Below are 17,444 nucleotides of genomic sequence, written 5' to 3' on the forward strand. Positions count from 1 at the left end.
GACAGAGAAAAGCAGTTTTTTCTGGCCCACAGGACTGCTCAGCCACAGATCAGCAGGACATCTACATCACTATGTGCCTAAACACACCCCTCCCCCCATGATGTGTCATCAAGCAAAGTATGGGAGAAAAGCTGCAGGCTGAAGCCCTTCCTACTCACAGGATATTTAGCAGCTTGTCCTTATTTTTCTACTGTCCCATGAAAGCTTCTGGACTGGCATTCCCTCTGTCCTCCTTCTGCTGAGCAATCTGCCCGTGGCAAGATGTGGTGGGGAGGTCCCACTTCCAGCACGACTGTCTTCAGAAATGTACTGGGGGCCAACAGCTACTACAAAGTGCTTCTCCTTTCCTGGACATCAGCTTGAAACTGCACAAAGTCTTGGAGGCTCCGGTTCCTGAAGGGCCGGAGGTTTTCCTCTGGCGCTCGTTGTGGCATCTCTCTGCTCCAGCACCACATAATTGCTCATAAAACTTACTTGGTGCAAAGGAGCTTGGTTCTGGGGTCAGAGCCTCAGGATGATGAGGCAACTCTTTGGCTGGAGGTGATATAGGGAACAGGGCCTCAGGGAGGCTGTGAAAATAACAATGGGAAGACGAGGCAGAAGGAAACAGCTTTGTCCTTCATTTCCCCAGTCAGTGTGGAGTTAATTGTGATGGAATCTTTTTACCCCCAATCCCATGTTAGCACAGTGGCTTAGAACAAGAAGGGCACATGGATTCCCCCATTTGATATAGGTTATAGTGAAAAGATTCAGAGCCCATTTCCAGAAGTTCTTTTTGGACATCTTCATCTTTGATCCTAAATACCCCGTGGGACACATGTAAAGAATTTGGACACAAGACCAATATCATTCTGGAGTGTAGGAACAGGAGTGTTGTATGAAAGACACGAGAGATAATTGTCTCACTCTAGCCTTCCTAGCCTCATCTCCACCATGTGCACCATTACGGTTCCTCATACCACCCACCCCCTAGCACCTCCAGTAACCCCACGTTGAGTCATGATGCTGGAGTGGCGGGGAGTGGGGAATTGGCTCCTTCTCTCTATTTTGCCCACAGGAGCTCCACTCTTCTTTAAACTCTGCCGCCCGACACCTCCATGATAACCCCCCCTGCCTGCACAGCTCCCACCAGATCCGCTCGGCTCCTGCAATATTACCAGCTCTCATGGTTTTAGTGCAAGTCTCACAACGTTTGCTGCTTTGTTTAAAGCCCCAACTCCTGGATTCTTGGGATAATGGGAGAATCTCAGCTTTCTTGAGATGATGGGAGAATCTCAGCTTTCCTTAGAAAAGAAACAATATGTTTCCAGCCCACCCCACAGCAGAGAAAAAATTGAAAAGGTGACCCAAGTGCACCCTTAGGTTTCAAAAAGTGGAAGATTAAAAAAAGAACCCAAAAGGCATCTTTAAATGAACAAAACTCTTGAGATTTTAAAACCTATCTCATGGTTGCTGAGGCCCTACTCATGATTTTTAAATGCTTGAGGGGGAGGGACAATATCAGTGCTGCCATATAGAAATAGTTAGTGATGCAGACACACAGGTAGCTGAATCCTCAGCTGGTATGTCTACACCAGTGGTTCTCAACCTATTTACCATTGTGGGTGGTATATTCAGCTCTCTGTGTGTTATGTGAGCCACATCCACACAATATATATACACTACCTGTATGGCCCTGAGGATTAGGGGTGGGGAGGGCAGGCCTCCAAGGGGGAGTGTGGCTGGCTTGGGGGGCAGAGGGGAACTGCCCCCTAGCACTCACCGGCAGCACGGCTGGGGCAGGGGCTTTGGGGTAGGGGTGGAGTGGGGGCAGGGCTGGTGCAGAGCAGGGGCAGGAAGAGGTGGGGCTGGAGCAGCTGCGTACTTTGCCTATGGGTCGGGACGGCCCTGCTGAGGATGTCAGACGGGCCACAGCTGTGTGCTGAGTGGGCCGAAAGCAGCCTGTGGGCCACGGGTTGAGAACCACTGGTCTCCACTGCAATTAAAAACCTGTGGCTGGCCTGTGCCAGCTGCCTGGGGCTCGCAGGGCTCAGGCTAAGGGTGTGTTTAGATGCACTGTAGGTGTTCAGGCTGGGGCTGGAGCCGGAGCCAGGGTTCCAGGACCCTGCAACGTGAGAGGGTCCCAGAGCTCAGGCTGCAGCATGAGCCCACGTGTCTATACTGCAGTTACACAGCCCCGTAGCCGCGCTCCTTAGCCCGGGTCGCCGAGCACAGGCCAGCTGGGTGAACTTGTATTTTTGCGCCCTTTGAGTCGAAGTGTGTAGTAGTGTTAGTGAACATGTCAGAAATAAAGCTGCAATCTCAAAAGTTTTTATAATTTACTAAAAAATAACAAAAGAGGAAATGACCCAAAAATTGATTCCGTTGCATTCCATTGTATTCAAATAATGAGCTATGTAAGTCATAAAAATAACACTATAGCTAAGAGACACATAAACTAAACATTAAACTAATGAACAACAAATAAAATATTTTGTTCACCAAGAGTCTAAGATTCAGAAGGCAAAACCCTGTGTGCCTTTGCTGCTGCAAACTCTGATATTGCTGGGGACAGGTCTATATTTCGAGCCACAGCACTCTCGCTAGACAGGGTGGCCGGTGAAGATAGCCTGTCATCTCCCAGGGTCAATTGCAAATATGTTTTTATGAGCGTCAACTTCAAAAAGCTCCATTCACTGCTCGCCACTGATACAGGCCTGGCTAACAGGATCATAGTGCGGGGGGGGGGGGTCAGAGTGGATCACAAATTAAATAGGAGTCAGCAGTGTCACACTGTTTCAAAAAAAGCAAACATCATTCTGGGATGTATTAGCAGGAGTATTGTAAGCAAGACATGAGAAGTCATTCTTCCTCTCTACTCCACCAGGGGCAGCTCTAGGAATCCTGCCGCCCCAAGCAAGGCGGCACGCCGCGGGGCGTGCTCTGGCGGTCACCGGTCCCGCGGCTCGCGGGACCTCCTGCAGACATGCCTGCGGAGGTTCCGCTGGTTCCGCGGCTCCGGTGGAGCATCTGCAGTCATGCCTGTGGGAGGTCCACCCGAGCCGCGGTACCAGCGGATCCTCCGCAGGCATGACTGCGGAAGGTCCACCGGAGCAGCCTGCCGCCCTGCCGGCAAAAGGCCGCCGCAAGCACGCGCTTGGCGCGCTGGGGTCTGGAGCCGGCCCTGTACTCCACGCTGATAAGGTCTCAACTGGAGTATTGTGTCCAGTTTTGGGTTCCACATTTCAGGAAAGATGTGGAGAAATTGGAGAAAATCCAGAGAAGAGCAACAAAAATGATTAAAGGTCTAGAAAACATGGCCTATGAGGGAAGATTGAAAAAATTGGGTTTGTTTAGTTTGGAGAAGAGAAGACTGCGAGGGGACATGATTGTTGTTACAAGGAGGAGGGAGATAAATTGTTGTTCTTAACTCCTGAGGATAGGACAAGAAGCAATGGGCTTAAATTGCAGCAAGGGCGGTTTAAGTTGGACATTAGGAAAAACTTCATTTGATCATGTTGGTACCTGGAGATGAGAGCCACAAGCTTGAACTCTTTGATCCTGTGATTTTTGAATGTTTGAAGTTGGCAGTCCTGGGTTTGCACCAGTTCAGCGCTAATGTCCATAGCTATGTCCACCACTAGCAGTGTAGACAAAGTCTTAGCATGGCAATGAGTAAAACTTATCAGAAACCTTCAGATTATGGGAACTGTGACCCAGCTTTTCTCTCAGTGATCCTGACATTTTCTTTAATCATGCTTCTCCTTTTTTTAAAAAGAAGCAAATACCAATCACCGGAGGATGTAGGTTGAACAACTTTTTTCTGTGGTCAAACAGCAGCCTTTGCAAAGGGAAGTGGGGTGGGGCAGCTGATAGATCTAGAAATTTGGCACCATAGAACTGGTCAGTGAGTTTTGGGGTTTCATTTTCAACTCTCACAAAAGGAAGAGGGTCGCTGCGATCTCCTGGAGAACCAAGATCTGCCAGAGGAGAGATTCACCCACCTAGGGAACCAGGACCATGAGGATTTTCTCTGCTTTGCTCTGGATTCTTTTCCCAGGTGAGAGTGACATGGTCTTTTTGTGGATCACTAGAAATACAATGCAAGTATTAGGTTTGCCCAGGGTTTGCCAGCTTCCCCAACAGAGCTTGAAAGTCTCAGCTATGCTCTTGCTGTGGTTCTAACTCACCCAGGAGATGCAACTTACAAAGTGGGCAGGACAAAAACAAAGCAAGGAAAAATTCAGCTGAAAAGGAGAATTATCCAGAATGTTCTCAGCACAGCTGGTCAAGGAACTGACAAGAATACCCTTTTAAATGGGGGGAAATGCATTTTTAAAATGACTAAACTAAAAACTGCTGATGAAACTTTGCACAAAAACATCTCTTGTCTCAGACAAAGCCAGGATAATTTTGGCTGAAGAGGAGAATTATTCAGAACATTATCAGCAGAGACAGTTAAATAATGGAAAACCTTATTCACTAATAACTACTTGATGAAAAGATAGCCAGAATTTGTAACAAATATTATTCAAAATGAACTGTTTGACCAGCTCTGGTGATGAGCATGTGAAAATAGGATGGGATAAGGTAAACCCTTCTGAAACCTTGATAGAAGGGACACTATCAAGCATTTGATGTAATTAGTTTTCTAGGCTGTGTTTGTCTACCTAGTTGCTAATATGGCCCTTATCGTCAAAGTATCTTTCAAGCGACTTTCAAAGGCGCTTTTTAAAAATAAATAAATAATAACTGTAACAAAACTGAACCAAATAATACCAATGTAGGTCCTAATCCTAGAAACACTTCCACATGCTTAATTTTAAGAACATGATTAATCCCACTTATTTACTCTAAGCATGAGTGCCAGTGGGGGTTCTGCTCTACTTAAAATGAAGCACATGGGTAAATATTTGCAGGATAGAGGGGTGGCACTTTTCTCACCCCTTGTCTAGACTAGCATTTATAGATATTATGTTAGATCAAGCTAGCTAACTCTATTTAACTAATACCTTCCAAACTGTATTTTAGAAAGGGCTAAACTAGTCAGGTTTCTATTGCTGGGATATCCCAGCATGGTGCACATTGAAGCATCACAGTGGAGCAGAAAGGGGGTGGGGAGAACCCCCCAAATATGAACCTGAAATGGAAAACCAAAACAAAATGACAAGTTGAAAATGAAAAAAGAAAGTTTCATTTTGAAAAGTCAGTTTAAAACTGAACTCGTCATTTCAATGTTCCATATTCCCCACGCAGAAAATCAAAATATTGTTTTGAAACAATTTTTCCTGCAGCAAATGTTTCTACTGGCAAATATATTAGTTGAAAATACAATTGACACCTACATTCACTCTAAGCCTCTGTGCGTTGCCAGAGTGGTGCAAAGGGACCTGCCGCCTGCGTGTAAATAAGAATCAAGTCTAATTTTGAGCCCCTTTTATAGTTAATTAATCTGCTGAGAGCAGCCCAGCCCACTCTCTGGCCACGCCAACCCCCGCCCCATTCACCTGCTCCCACCAAGCCCCAGGGGACACGGGCAATTGCTCTTGATCCCTTTGCACAGTTTTAAAAAAAGTCAGGTTTTGGGACAGGTGAACCTGGAAGCTGCAGGCTCTGACCCCCCTGTCCAGCCCCCAAAATGCTGAAGCATCGCGCACAACTCCCCCCACCCCCAGGGGCAGGTCACAGCTGGTGGCAGACGGAAGCGGCGCCCCGGGTCTCACTGTCTGTATCCCTCGCAGGCTGCTGGGCGGTGACGGGCCCCGGGGCAGTGCGCGGCCCCGCGGGCGGGTCGGTGGCTGTGCGGTGCCGGTACCGGGCGGGCTATGAGGATTATCAGAAGTTCTGGTGCCGGGAAGGAGGAAGTTGGCGCTGTTCCAACGGGCGTCACATCGTCGAGACCGACGGGTCGGAGGCGGAGGTGACGCGGGGCAGAGTCTCCATCCGAGACAATCGCACCCAGCGCGCGTTCACCGTGACCGTGGAGAACCTGACACCGGCAGACGCCGGCACGTACCACTGCGGGGTGGGGAGAACAGGGCTCCTTGATCTCAGGGCCACTGTGACACTCTCCGTCTCCCCAGGTAAATCCCAGCGCTGCCCCCTGGCAGTGTCGGGGCTGCCGGGTTCGGGGCAGGGCCGGGGGGTGCTGGGCGGCGGAAGGGGGCGGGTGTCTAGACACCGGCAGATCTGCTGTAACCCGGGCGGGGCCAAACGCCGCAGCCCGCTCTGCACAGGGCCCAGCCCGTGGCTGCGAGGGGCCGGAGGGCGGGGGCTGCCCCGGACCGGCCATCGAGCCCCTCCGCGGCTCCCCGCAGCGCCCTTTGCCCAGCGCGCCCGGCCCCTGCCCAGCCCTGCAGCACTAATCACCCTGGTACCAAGCCAGGCTCCGAGCTCCCCAGTGGCTGCCAGGCCCTCTCACTGGACACTCACAGTTATTGCCTTTGCTGGCTCCAGAGACAGAACACGCGCCAGCCTGTTAGTTTACCTGAGGACTTCACCTCTCAGTTTGATACACAGCCCTGAGCTGGTTTTGTAATAAAACCAGAGTAGCTTTGTGAACAAAGAGCAGATATGCAGGCGACATAAGGAAGAACAGAAGACACAAGTCACACAAAACAAAAACAGGCTTTCTAATGACTGAAACTTAATTCAGCAAGTTGCAATCTTGGTCTAAGCAGGTTTCTCCCCTATAGTCAGTTCCCAGAGACATCAGCCCCCTTGGGTGAAGGATCCACCTTTGTCCCATTACCAGAGCTCTGGCCTCTTGTGTGCCATGAGTGATGGATGCCAAAATCTGCTTCTATTTCCCAAAGTCTATAGTCTCTGTTTCAAGTGGTAGGAAGGCATCCTGGGGGTGCAGGCTCCTTCTACACACATGATTGTTAAGCTGTCTCCACCCTCTGCCCCCGCAGCCCCTCATTAAGCTTGATGGTGCATTGTTTACCTTATATGTAGATGTACTTTCCATTGTCCTCTGCGGTATCACCTAGCTTAGTTCAGATTGGAGACACAAACGACATTCCTTTGTCTGGGACAGGCTGGGTTTATGCACGGCTTGCAAACCACCTTTGAAGAACATATTTTCCAGCACACGTCTATAGTTCTTTATACACTGCCCATACCTCCAGCACGCAATAATATCAACGAGCAGCTTGTTACCAGTTCGCATAGGATACCATATATGACACCATTCAGAGATAGATTCTGACAACAGTGTGTTGGGGCAATGAGTGTGTTGTGCCTGACATGAATTATGGCCTGGGGTGCCCTGTGCCAGATGGCATTGAGGGGCTCCCTGGGTCACAAGTGGCTCTTGTCTTGTCTTGACCAAGGGCCTGTATCTGGTGAATAGAGGGGGTCTTATCCAGACATGAACTATCCAACTCTGCTAATCTTCTGTTACCCCCTTCACAACCTTGAGAAACTCCCCCTTGTTTCCTAGGTTTTCCCACACAACTGTCTGATTTCCCCCCACCCCACCCCATCCCCCATGCAGGAGAGGAATTAATGCTGGAGGATGCAGCCTCACATTACATCTGCCAGTTCTTACTCGGGCAAAACTCCCATTGAAATTCATGCAGAGTCTGCCTGAGTGAGGACTGTGGAATCAGATGAACAGTTAGACCCAGGATTAAGACAGGCCCAGAGAGGTGGGAAGGAGGTGAGATAAGCGAGTAGTTTGAAATGCCACTGAATTGCAAAGATTTGTGCAAAGTAAGGGGGGTAAAAAGAAACTTTGCTATGAATGACAGGGTCATTATTCATGAATATTTGGCCGCCTCCTGGATACTTACGACAAAAGTCGTCAGTCCTAAAAAAGTGTCATGACTTTTAGCAGAGATGCTTGTTAGTCCCAAAAGTCACATTTTACAGGAATTCTTCACTATTTATTATTAGCTAGTCTCACACTGAAAATTGTTAAAGTCATCCACTGGGAAGGTAAGAATTTCTTTTCACCACAGTATCTTTTCCCTCAGTGAAAGCTTCTCTGGTTTTCCATTGCTAACCCTATTCCATGAGCAGCGGCTGAGAAATGGACCATAATAAAATACTCCAGAGCTCCAAGATACAGCAAAGAGGAGACAAGAGACAGCAACATCATCAGGAGAACAAGGGGATAGCCAAAGCATTTTAAAGGCAACAAATCTATGTCTGATAAGAGGGGAATGTAGTCTCCAGAATACATAATTAACCCATGGAACTCACTGCCACAAGATATTGAGGTCGAGAGTCTATCAGGCTTTAACCTTCTTATGGATAATTAAGCCATCCAGTCACCCTGGCTAAGGACAGAATTATGTCCCGGGGCTTCAAAGCTTAGAATCAGCCATGAAGTGATGGGAGTTAGGAGGAAGCTGCCCGTATGGTTATGCTATTTCAAAATGGCCCATAATGGGGTTTCTTGCACCCTTTTCTGAAGCACCTGGTATTGGCCACTGTCACACAGGCTTCCTGGCTAGATGGACAGTTTATTTGACTCAGTGTGATGATTCCCATGTTCCTATCTAGATGGATGTGTCAATGGAGTGGAGAAGAATATGGCCGGAGATGGAGGTACAGAGGGAAGGGGAGGAGAAGCCAGGGCCTATCTGCTCACTTGTTGGCCAATAATGCAGGATGAGGCGTTTAAACACCATGTGCTCATGTCAGAATAGTTCTGTCTCATTTCCTACCTCTGCTGCCACCACTGATCCTTGCAGAAGAAGCCAAGTCTTGTTCACTGTTCCCAGTCCCTCATATTGTTGAGGTTCCCCCCAAACCTCTTCCACTTAGCTCCCCAAGAATTCAGTCTAACTCCTGTCTCGTTCCTCAGGTTCATTTGATATATAGCAAAGCTACGTTATCTCTCTGAGGGCCATCAGCAGTTGAAGTAGGATACAGAATTACAGCTTCTGTGTTAAAACACCACCACACCACCTTTCTCCGCTGCAATGGCTTAGCCAGTACACACGTCAAGGAGCTTTAATAGCCCAGCCAGCATGAAGGCAGGTGCCAGCTCAAACAGGAAATCAACGAACGAGGGCTTGGTAATACAGCTCTGTCTGCTTTCATCTGCAGCGGTTTCTACCTCACCACCGACGACACCAGAAAAGGACCTGACCGTTGCCACCTCCCCATGGACTGTTCCTGAAATAGAAATATCCACCTTCTCCTTTAACAGTAGTCATGCTCCTGCTGGGTGAGTGCCCAAACTCACGCTAGAGGCACTGTGAGGTCTCCTTTCAGCAACTCTAGGGCAGGTTTGGGGTTTCTACACTGTGCTCGAAGTCCAGGTTACATTCCCTACAGAGACCAAGGCTTTAGGTCAAACTCATGCAGCATGGAGGATTCTAGAACTCACAGGTCTCTGCACACCAGAGGCATTGAAGAAAAGGATTTTTAGCTGAGTTCACAAGTTAAGAAAGGGGCATTTATCAGTTAAGTCAGAGCCAGATAGTCCTGCTGTTCTACAGGCCTTCCTGTCCTGAAAACTTTTTTCTGCCCCTCACCCCTACACTGCTTACCCAGCCCTTCCAACAACTTGAGAGGGGAGCAAGATCTACGTCTAATCTTTATATAACAAAGTCTGACCGTTAAGAGTAGAAACAAACATTCTCTTCTCCTTCGCCTAGTACACCAAACCTCGTCCTCTACACCCTGATCCCATCCGTCCTGCTGGTTCTGCTTTTCATTGTGTTCATTGCTGTAAAGTTTAGAAGAGCATCGCAGAGGAGGAGAAAAGGTAAAAATTCTCTGATCAATTTTGCTAGTAAGTGTCACTTCATTCTCCAGATGGGCAGCCCGATTATTTTGCTTCCTTCCTAAGGACCATATTGTCCCTGTCACCAAAATAACAGCACAAGACAGACACTCTCTAAATTCACCCCACGTACTTAGTCAGTTACTTCAGGTCACGTGGCTGTTCAAACTGGCAGATTCCCCACGGCACGCCCAGCCCCAGCCACAGTGATGGAGCAGGTACCTAGCTCAGGCTCGATACAGCTGCTGGCTAGTTCAAAAGCAAACAAGCCAGTTGTTTTTGACCAAACAGAAATCAGTTAAATAAGATTCATTAACATTCAGCAAAAGAAACAGAGAAATAAATTCCCCTTGATTACCTGATTTCATCAGCTGCTCCTAAGAACTGCTCCTCTGGCCTGTAGTGATTCCCAGCTTTTCCTGCTGCCTCAGGTTCTGGTAATCCTGTGACTTTCAATCCGCTGCAGCTGGGCTTGCCAGGTTCTGATGGGTACTAATAACATGGAAACAGCTGACAAAGTCTTTTCCTCCGTCCCCTCAGCCAGAGGGGGTGCAATCGCTGCCTCAGCAAAAGAACCGAACCAAAGCTGCACCAGTTTAACTTAAAATTGGGTCAAGAAATGATTTAGCTAAACTGGAGCAAAGTCTCTGTAGACATTTATTTTATTATTGATTTATAAGGCTGCTGGCGTGTGGAGATGGTGGCCTATCATGCTGGCAACTATTGTCACAGAGTTTCCTGGTCCTCCCATGTCTGTAAGAACCCATCTGTTGTCCCTCGTCTTCTACTTAGATTGTACTTTGGGTCTCCTTGTTCTGTGTTTGTAGAGCACCTAGCACAGTGGGGGTCCTCAGCCAAGACTGGCGCTTCTAGACCCTACGATAATACAAATAACACAATCATAGAACCATAGACCTGGAAGGGACCTCGACAGGTCATCTAGTCCAGTCCCCTGCACTCGTGGCAAGAGTAAGGATTATCTAGACCATCCCTGACAGATGTTTGTCTAATCTGCTCTTAAAAACCTCCAGTGATGGAGACTCCACAACCTCCCTAGGCAATTTATACCAGTGCTTAACCACCCTGACAGTTAGGAAGTTTTTCCTAATGCCCAACCTAAACCTCCCTTGCTGCAATTTAAGCCCATTGCTTCTTGCCCCGTCCTCAGAGGTTAAGAAGAACAATTTACCTCCCTACTCCTTTTAACAACCTTTTACATACTTGAAAACTGTTATCATGTCCCCTCGCAGTCTTCTGTTTTCCAGAAGAAACAAACCCAATTTTTTCAATCTTCCCTCATAGGCCATGTTTTCTAGACCTTTAATCATTTTTGTTGCTCTTCCCTGGACCCTCTCCAATTTGTCCACATGATCATCCTTCCTCAAATGTGGCATCAAGAACTGGACACAATATTCCAGTCAAGGCCTAATCAGCACGGAGTAGAGCAAAAGAATTACTTCTCGTGTCTTGCTTACAACACTCCTGCTAATACATCCCAGAATGATGTCTGGAGCCATTCCTGCTCAGATCCCTCTCCGCAGTACTCCTTCCTAGACAGTCATTTCCCATTTTGTATGTGTGCAGTTGATCCCAGAATGATGTTTACTTTTTTTGCAACAACACTATGCTGTTGACTCATATTTAGGATGTGGTCCTCTATCACCCTCAGATCCCTTTCCGCAGTACGCCTTCTTAGACAGTCAGTTCTCATTTTGTATGTGTGCAACTGATTCTTCCTTCCTATGTGGAGTACTTTGCATTTGTCCTTATTGAATTTCATCCTATTTACTTCAGACCATTTCTCCAGTTTGTCCAGATCATTTTGAATTTTAATCCTATCCTCCAAAGCACTTGAAGCCCCTCCCAGCTTGGTATCATCCGCAAACTTTATGTGTACTCTCTATGCCATTATCTAAATCATTGATGAAGATATTGAACAGAACCAGACCCAGAACTGATCCCTGTGGGACCCCACTCATTATGCCCTTCTAGCATGACTGTGATCCACTGATAACTACTCTCTGGGAACAGTTTTCCAACCAGTTTTGCACCCACTTTAGAGTAGCTCCATCTACATTGCATTTCCCTAGTTTGTTTATGAGAAGATCATGTAAGACAGTATCAAAACCTTTACTAACGTCAAGATAGACCACATCTACCACTTTCCCACATACACAAAGCTTGTTTCCCTGTCAAAGAAAGCTATCAGGTTGATTTGACACAATTTGTTTTTGACAAATCCATGTAGACTGTTACTTGTCACCTTATCTTCTAGATGTTTGCAAATTGATTGCTTAATTATTTGCTCCATTATCTTTCCGGGTTCAGAAGTTAAGATGACTGTCTGTAATTCCCTGGATTGTCCTAATTTCCCTTTTTATAGATGGGCACGATACTTGCCCTTTTCCGGTCTTCTGGAATCTCTTCCGTCTTCCATGACTTTCAAAGATAATTGCTAATGACTCAGATATCTCCTCAGTCAGCTCCTTGAGTATTCTCTGAGGCATTTCATCAGCCCTGGTAACTTGAAGTCATCTAATTTGTCTAGTAATTTTTAACTTGTTCTTTCCCCATTTTAGTCTCTTATGATCATACCTCATTTTCACTGGCATTCACTGGTAGATGTCCAATCAGCACTAACCTTCTTGGTGAAAACCGAAACAAAGAAGTCATTAAGCACCTCTGTCATTTCCACAATGATTTATTCATTTCAATTTAAGAGTGGCTTATATGGATTTGGTTTAAGGCAGTTTCGTACTCACTTAAGCTAAACTGAAGCAAGTCGTTCTCATACTGAAATACGAGTCTACCCAGAGTTCTGCCCTGGTTTATCTAAATCAGGTTTTGAACTGAATTAATTTAAACCGGAGCAATGTTTGCATGTAAATGAAGCCTAGAAGACCACATTTTATTGGACAATGCTAATCTTCCCTCTCAGCTTCAGCTGAGCTGCAGCCACACTGCACTGTTAGCCCCCTATGTGGGGGTACAGCACAGGGTTCTCTTATTTTCTAATTCTGGGACAAGATCAGCAGCAACGCTGCAACAGCCAGTTAGAGACACAGAAATGTTATTGACCTTTCATCCCCGACCCCATCTGTAGCTCTCTGTCTCTCTCTCATTTGCATGCTGCATGAAAGAGGAATTCTCAAAGCAGAAAGGTCCAGATCCTCAAAGGGATTTAAGTTTCTAACAAATTAGGAGCCTAAATAACTTCAAGACTCTGGGCCAAACTGCTAATCCTGAAAGGGAAACAGTCCCCAGAGAGTTAGAGAGCTCTAAAAAGACACTGGGGATGTCTCTCCTTGCCAGACACATCCACAGAGCCCTAACCTCATGGTGTTGGTGATGAGAGGCTTCCTGAGCCATGGGAGCAGGAGTGTAGCGCACCAAGGAGCTGACGCTACCACCTTCCCTGGGTGCTGCAAAGCACTATGGATCTGTGCCCCACTTGCAGAGCTGATCCAGAGGGCTGGGTCTGTGTTTGTCCTCAAAAGCTGACCTGGTTCATTTAGATCTAAAAAGCTGGGTCCACGTGACACAGGACGGTCCCCCAGTGAGTTACATACACACCCCGTCCAATGATTGACAAATTCCTTTTCAAAAGCTCCCAGATGGAGACTGTAGTAATACTCGGTGCTAGGAAGGCTTTGCTTCCCTGACATTGCATCTAGGGTGCAGGATACTACCGCGGCAAGTGCCTTAGAAAGGCCTAGCCATAAATAAAAATAGCTTTACAGCAGCTTGATACATTTCCTGTTTCTGATTCTTTCAGCCCTTGAGGACACACCAGGACAAAAGGATAAGAATGCCTATCTCTGTAACACGGTAAGATAGGCTCTCGGGTAGCTGGTGATGAGCACAGTACAATAAGTTATACAGGATAGACTAGTGGATTGTCAGTGGCTCTCTGAGTTTAGAGTATTTCACACATTACTGAACCCCTGAAAAGGTGACACACCATCACCATTCACTTAGTGCTACCAGAATCTGTCCTAGGAAAGGTACAATGTCATAGGCTAGAGTCAATCTACACTAGCACAGAAGGTGTCTCCCTCCCTCTAGCAGCTGGTTCATATAAGAAGTTAAGCACGTGATACCACGATCAGCCACAGGAGTTATTACTGTAGCCCGGCGTGACACTTCCCGGCAGTACCCGGAATTGTGGAGGCACCTCGCTACCCCCTGCCCTTAGCATGAGGAAGCCCTGTCTGTGCCTGTCGTGGGTCAGCTCCGCAATCCACCAGACAGAGGCAACATAATCCCTCCCCTCTAGGCCCCACAGGCCTTGCTATTTTGCTACAGGTTAGCGGTAGGTACATCCCAAACCTTGAACCCTCCAAGCATCTCCCTGGAGTGTCCAGCCCCTGATTCGCTGGAGACTCGCGCTCTCAGATTCGCCACTTCCAAAGAACATCGCACCCCAGCTTGCCAGTTCCACCTCAGGTCACCGCTCCACTGGACAAACAACACTTAGAGACGTTTAGTTAACAAAGCAGAGAAATTCAAGGAACAGCAAACGGAGGTATTGGAAACAAATGGTTACATATAAAACAACATCCTAACACATTCTGGAGCCTAGACTTAATGAACAAGCTACTCTCCTGTCTCGTAGAGTGTTGCTCACCCTAAATCTGTCCAGCACCTTACACCCAGGTTGGCTGTGTTCCCCTTTCATGAGACAAGCGCGCTGTCAGTTTGCCTCCCAGGTGAAGGATCCAATGTATCACTTTGTACTCCAGGAGACAATCTTTTTTCTTTATTCATAAACAGGACACTCCTCTCCCCTGGCTGTTTGTTTATTCCTGTAAATTTCCTTGCTTGTAGACTTCACAGTCTCTCAGTCCTCCCCAGCTCTGGGTGTAAATAGGCACACAGTGTGTGGCATATGATACAGAGTATCCAAATGGACAGACAAAGAGATAGGTGTCTATTACCTCCTGCCTGCAAGAAACATCTCCGAGGTGTGTCACCTGCTGGTGACCTGCCTTAATTCCAAGACCTTAAGAACATAATTTCTGTATAAATTATGGAGATATACCAATCTCATAGAGCAGGAAGAGACCTTGAAGACAGCCCCCTGTCTTCACTAGCAGGACCAAATACTGATTTTTGCTCCAGATCTCTATATGGCCCCCTCAAGGACTGACCTTACAGCCCTAGGTTTAGTAGGCCAATGCTCAAACCACTGAGCTATCCCTCCCCCCTAAAGATACATAACTCCTTAAATATTATCCACACACACATTTTGCAATGATTGAGGACCAATGGACAACAGGTGCCCAGCAGAGACGGCACATGCCATCCATCAGTGAACTATCTTGCATATATCTGACCCAGGGGATCCTTCTAAACCCTCTGCACCCCCGGTGCCCTCTGGAACTTGGCACCAGAGTTCCTTGGGTCACACTCACCTCACAGAGACTTGTGCTTTTAGCAGGAAATTCCCAGCCCTGCTGATTAACTGGTGGGAAGCGGGAGGGGTCATTATTTAGATCCAGACAGAAAGGGTGCCATTTTTAACATGGCTGCAGCTTAGGGCAGTACAGGGAAGGAGTCACTTCCTGCCAACTCCACCCCTCTAGCTCCATAGTGTGGCATTTTGGTAAGAGGGTCCCTTGGAGTTTCCTGTTTGCTCTAAGCACCTCCCATGTCTGTTCCAGAATCCTGGGCACAAGCCTCCCTTCAGTGCATCAGATTCTGCTGCCACGGGCCAGATGGCAATCTATATGAACGAGCAGAACCTGCCCAGCTCAGATGATCCGGCGTCCATCTATGAAAACATGATCCCGCAGAAGAGTCAGGTAGGAAGGAAACCCAGTGACAGCACAATGCTGCTGGAGGGTCTACTCCCCTGTTCTGAGACTCCCTCGCTGCCAGGCCTGGGGGACACTGTTCCAAAAGGGAATCTGCTCCAGTCCAAGGGCAAAACCTTCCCTCTTCCTCACCAATAGCCAGCCCTGTTCAGTAGCAGCAACTCGTGAACCCTTCAGCCAGGCACAACCTAATTAAAGCCAGGGGTCACTTGGAGGAATCAGCTGTGGTTTGCAAGGTTCTGGTCTTCTGCCTGGTCCTGCTCCAAGTTATTCCATCTCCTTTTCTTGTCGTTTCCTCTCTCTGATTCATGGTGTCCTTATTTCAGATTTCAGGACAGAGAAAAGCAGTTTTTTCTGGCCCACAGGACTGCTCAGCCACAGATCAGCAGGACACCTACGTCAATATCTGCCCAATCACACCTCGTCCCCCCATGATGTATCATCAAGCAAAGTGTGGGAGAAAAGCTGTAGGTTGAAGCCCTTACTACTCACGGGATATTGAGCAGCTTGTCCTTATTTTCCTACTGTCCCATGAAAGCTTCCAGACTGGCATTCCCTCTGCCCTCCTTCTGCTGAGCAATCTGCCAGTGGCAAGATGTGGTGGGGAGGTCCCATTTTCAGCACGGTTGTCTTCAGAAATGTACTGGGGGCCAACAGCTACTACAAAGTGCTTCTCCTTTCCTGGACATCAGCTTGAAACTGCACAAAGTCTTGGTGGCTCCGGTTCCTGAAGGGCTGGAGGTTTTCCTCTGGCGCTCATTGTGACATCTCTCTGCTCCAGCACCACGTAATTGCTCATAAAACTTACTTGGTGCAAAGGAGCTTGGTTCTGGGGTCAGAACCTCAGGATGATGAGGCAACTCTTTGGCTGGAGGTGATATGGGGAACAGGGCCTCAGGGATGGTGTGGAAATAACAATGGGAAGATGAGGCAGAAGGAAACAGCTTTGTCCTTCATTTTCCCTGTCAGCGTGGAGTTAATTGTGCTGGAATCTTTTTACCACCAATCCCGTGTTAGCACAGTGGCTTAGAACAAGAAGGGCACATGGATGCCCACATTTTATACAGGTTATAGTGAAAAGATTGAGAGCCTATTCCCAGACGTTCTTTTTGGACATCTTCGTCTTTGATCCTAAACACCCTGTGGGACACATCTAACGAATTTGGACACCAGACCAATATCATTCTGGAGTGTAGGAACAGGAGTGTTGTATGAAAGACACGAGAGATAATGGTCCCACTCTACCTGGCACTAGTTAGTCCCGAGCTGGACATCGTGTCCAGTTCTGGGGTGCACACTTTAGGAAAGAGGTGGACAAGCTGGAGAGAGTCCAAAGAGCTACAAAAATGATAAAAGGTTTAGAAAAATCTCACCTCTGAGGAAAGGTTAAAACCACTAGGTGTGATTAGTCGCAAGAAAAAAAAAGCAGAAAAAAAACTTCAAATATATTAAGGGCTGTTATAAAAAGGACCGAAATCAATTGTTCTCAGTGTCCACTGAAGGCAGGACAAGAAGTAAATGGGCTTAATCTGGAGCAAGAGAGATTTAAGTTAGGCCTGTCTACACTGGGGTAGGGGTGGGGGAGAGGAATCAATCTAAGTTACGCAACTTCAGCTACATGAATAACGTAGCTGAAGTCGACCTACTTAGATGGACTTACCGTGCTGTCTTCACTGCGGTGAGTTGACTACTGCCGCTCCCCCATGTACCCTGCCTGTGCCTCTCGCCGAACTGGAGTACAGGAGCCGATAGGAGAGTGCTCGGGGACTGATTTATCATGTTTAGATTAGACATAATAAATTAATCCCCGCTGGATCGATTGCTGCCCGCCAATCCGGCTGGTAGTGAAGACATACCCTTAGATAGTAGGAAACTATATAGATAGTTAAGTAGTGGACTAGGTTATC

At 47.4% G+C, this 17,444-nt stretch overlaps 1 protein-coding gene across 1 annotated transcript; it reads left to right on the plus strand.

Moving 5' to 3' along the window:
- Positions 1–3,999: 3,999 nt before the first annotated feature.
- Positions 4,000–16,013, plus strand: LOC123346761 (CMRF35-like molecule 7). The gene is made up of 7 exons (XM_044984224.1): positions 4,000–4,039; positions 5,721–6,062; positions 9,040–9,160; positions 9,594–9,703; positions 13,497–13,549; positions 15,385–15,525; positions 15,864–16,013. The coding sequence occupies exons 1-7, from the start codon at positions 4,000–4,002 to the stop codon at positions 16,011–16,013; spliced, it is 957 nt and encodes a 318-aa protein (XP_044840159.1).
- Positions 16,014–17,444: the final 1,431 nt, after the last annotated feature.

This window comes from Mauremys mutica, chromosome 12 (assembly GCF_020497125.1).
Source record: "Mauremys mutica isolate MM-2020 ecotype Southern chromosome 12, ASM2049712v1, whole genome shotgun sequence".
In the NCBI taxonomy this organism is placed as follows: Eukaryota; Metazoa; Chordata; order Testudines; family Geoemydidae; genus Mauremys; species Mauremys mutica.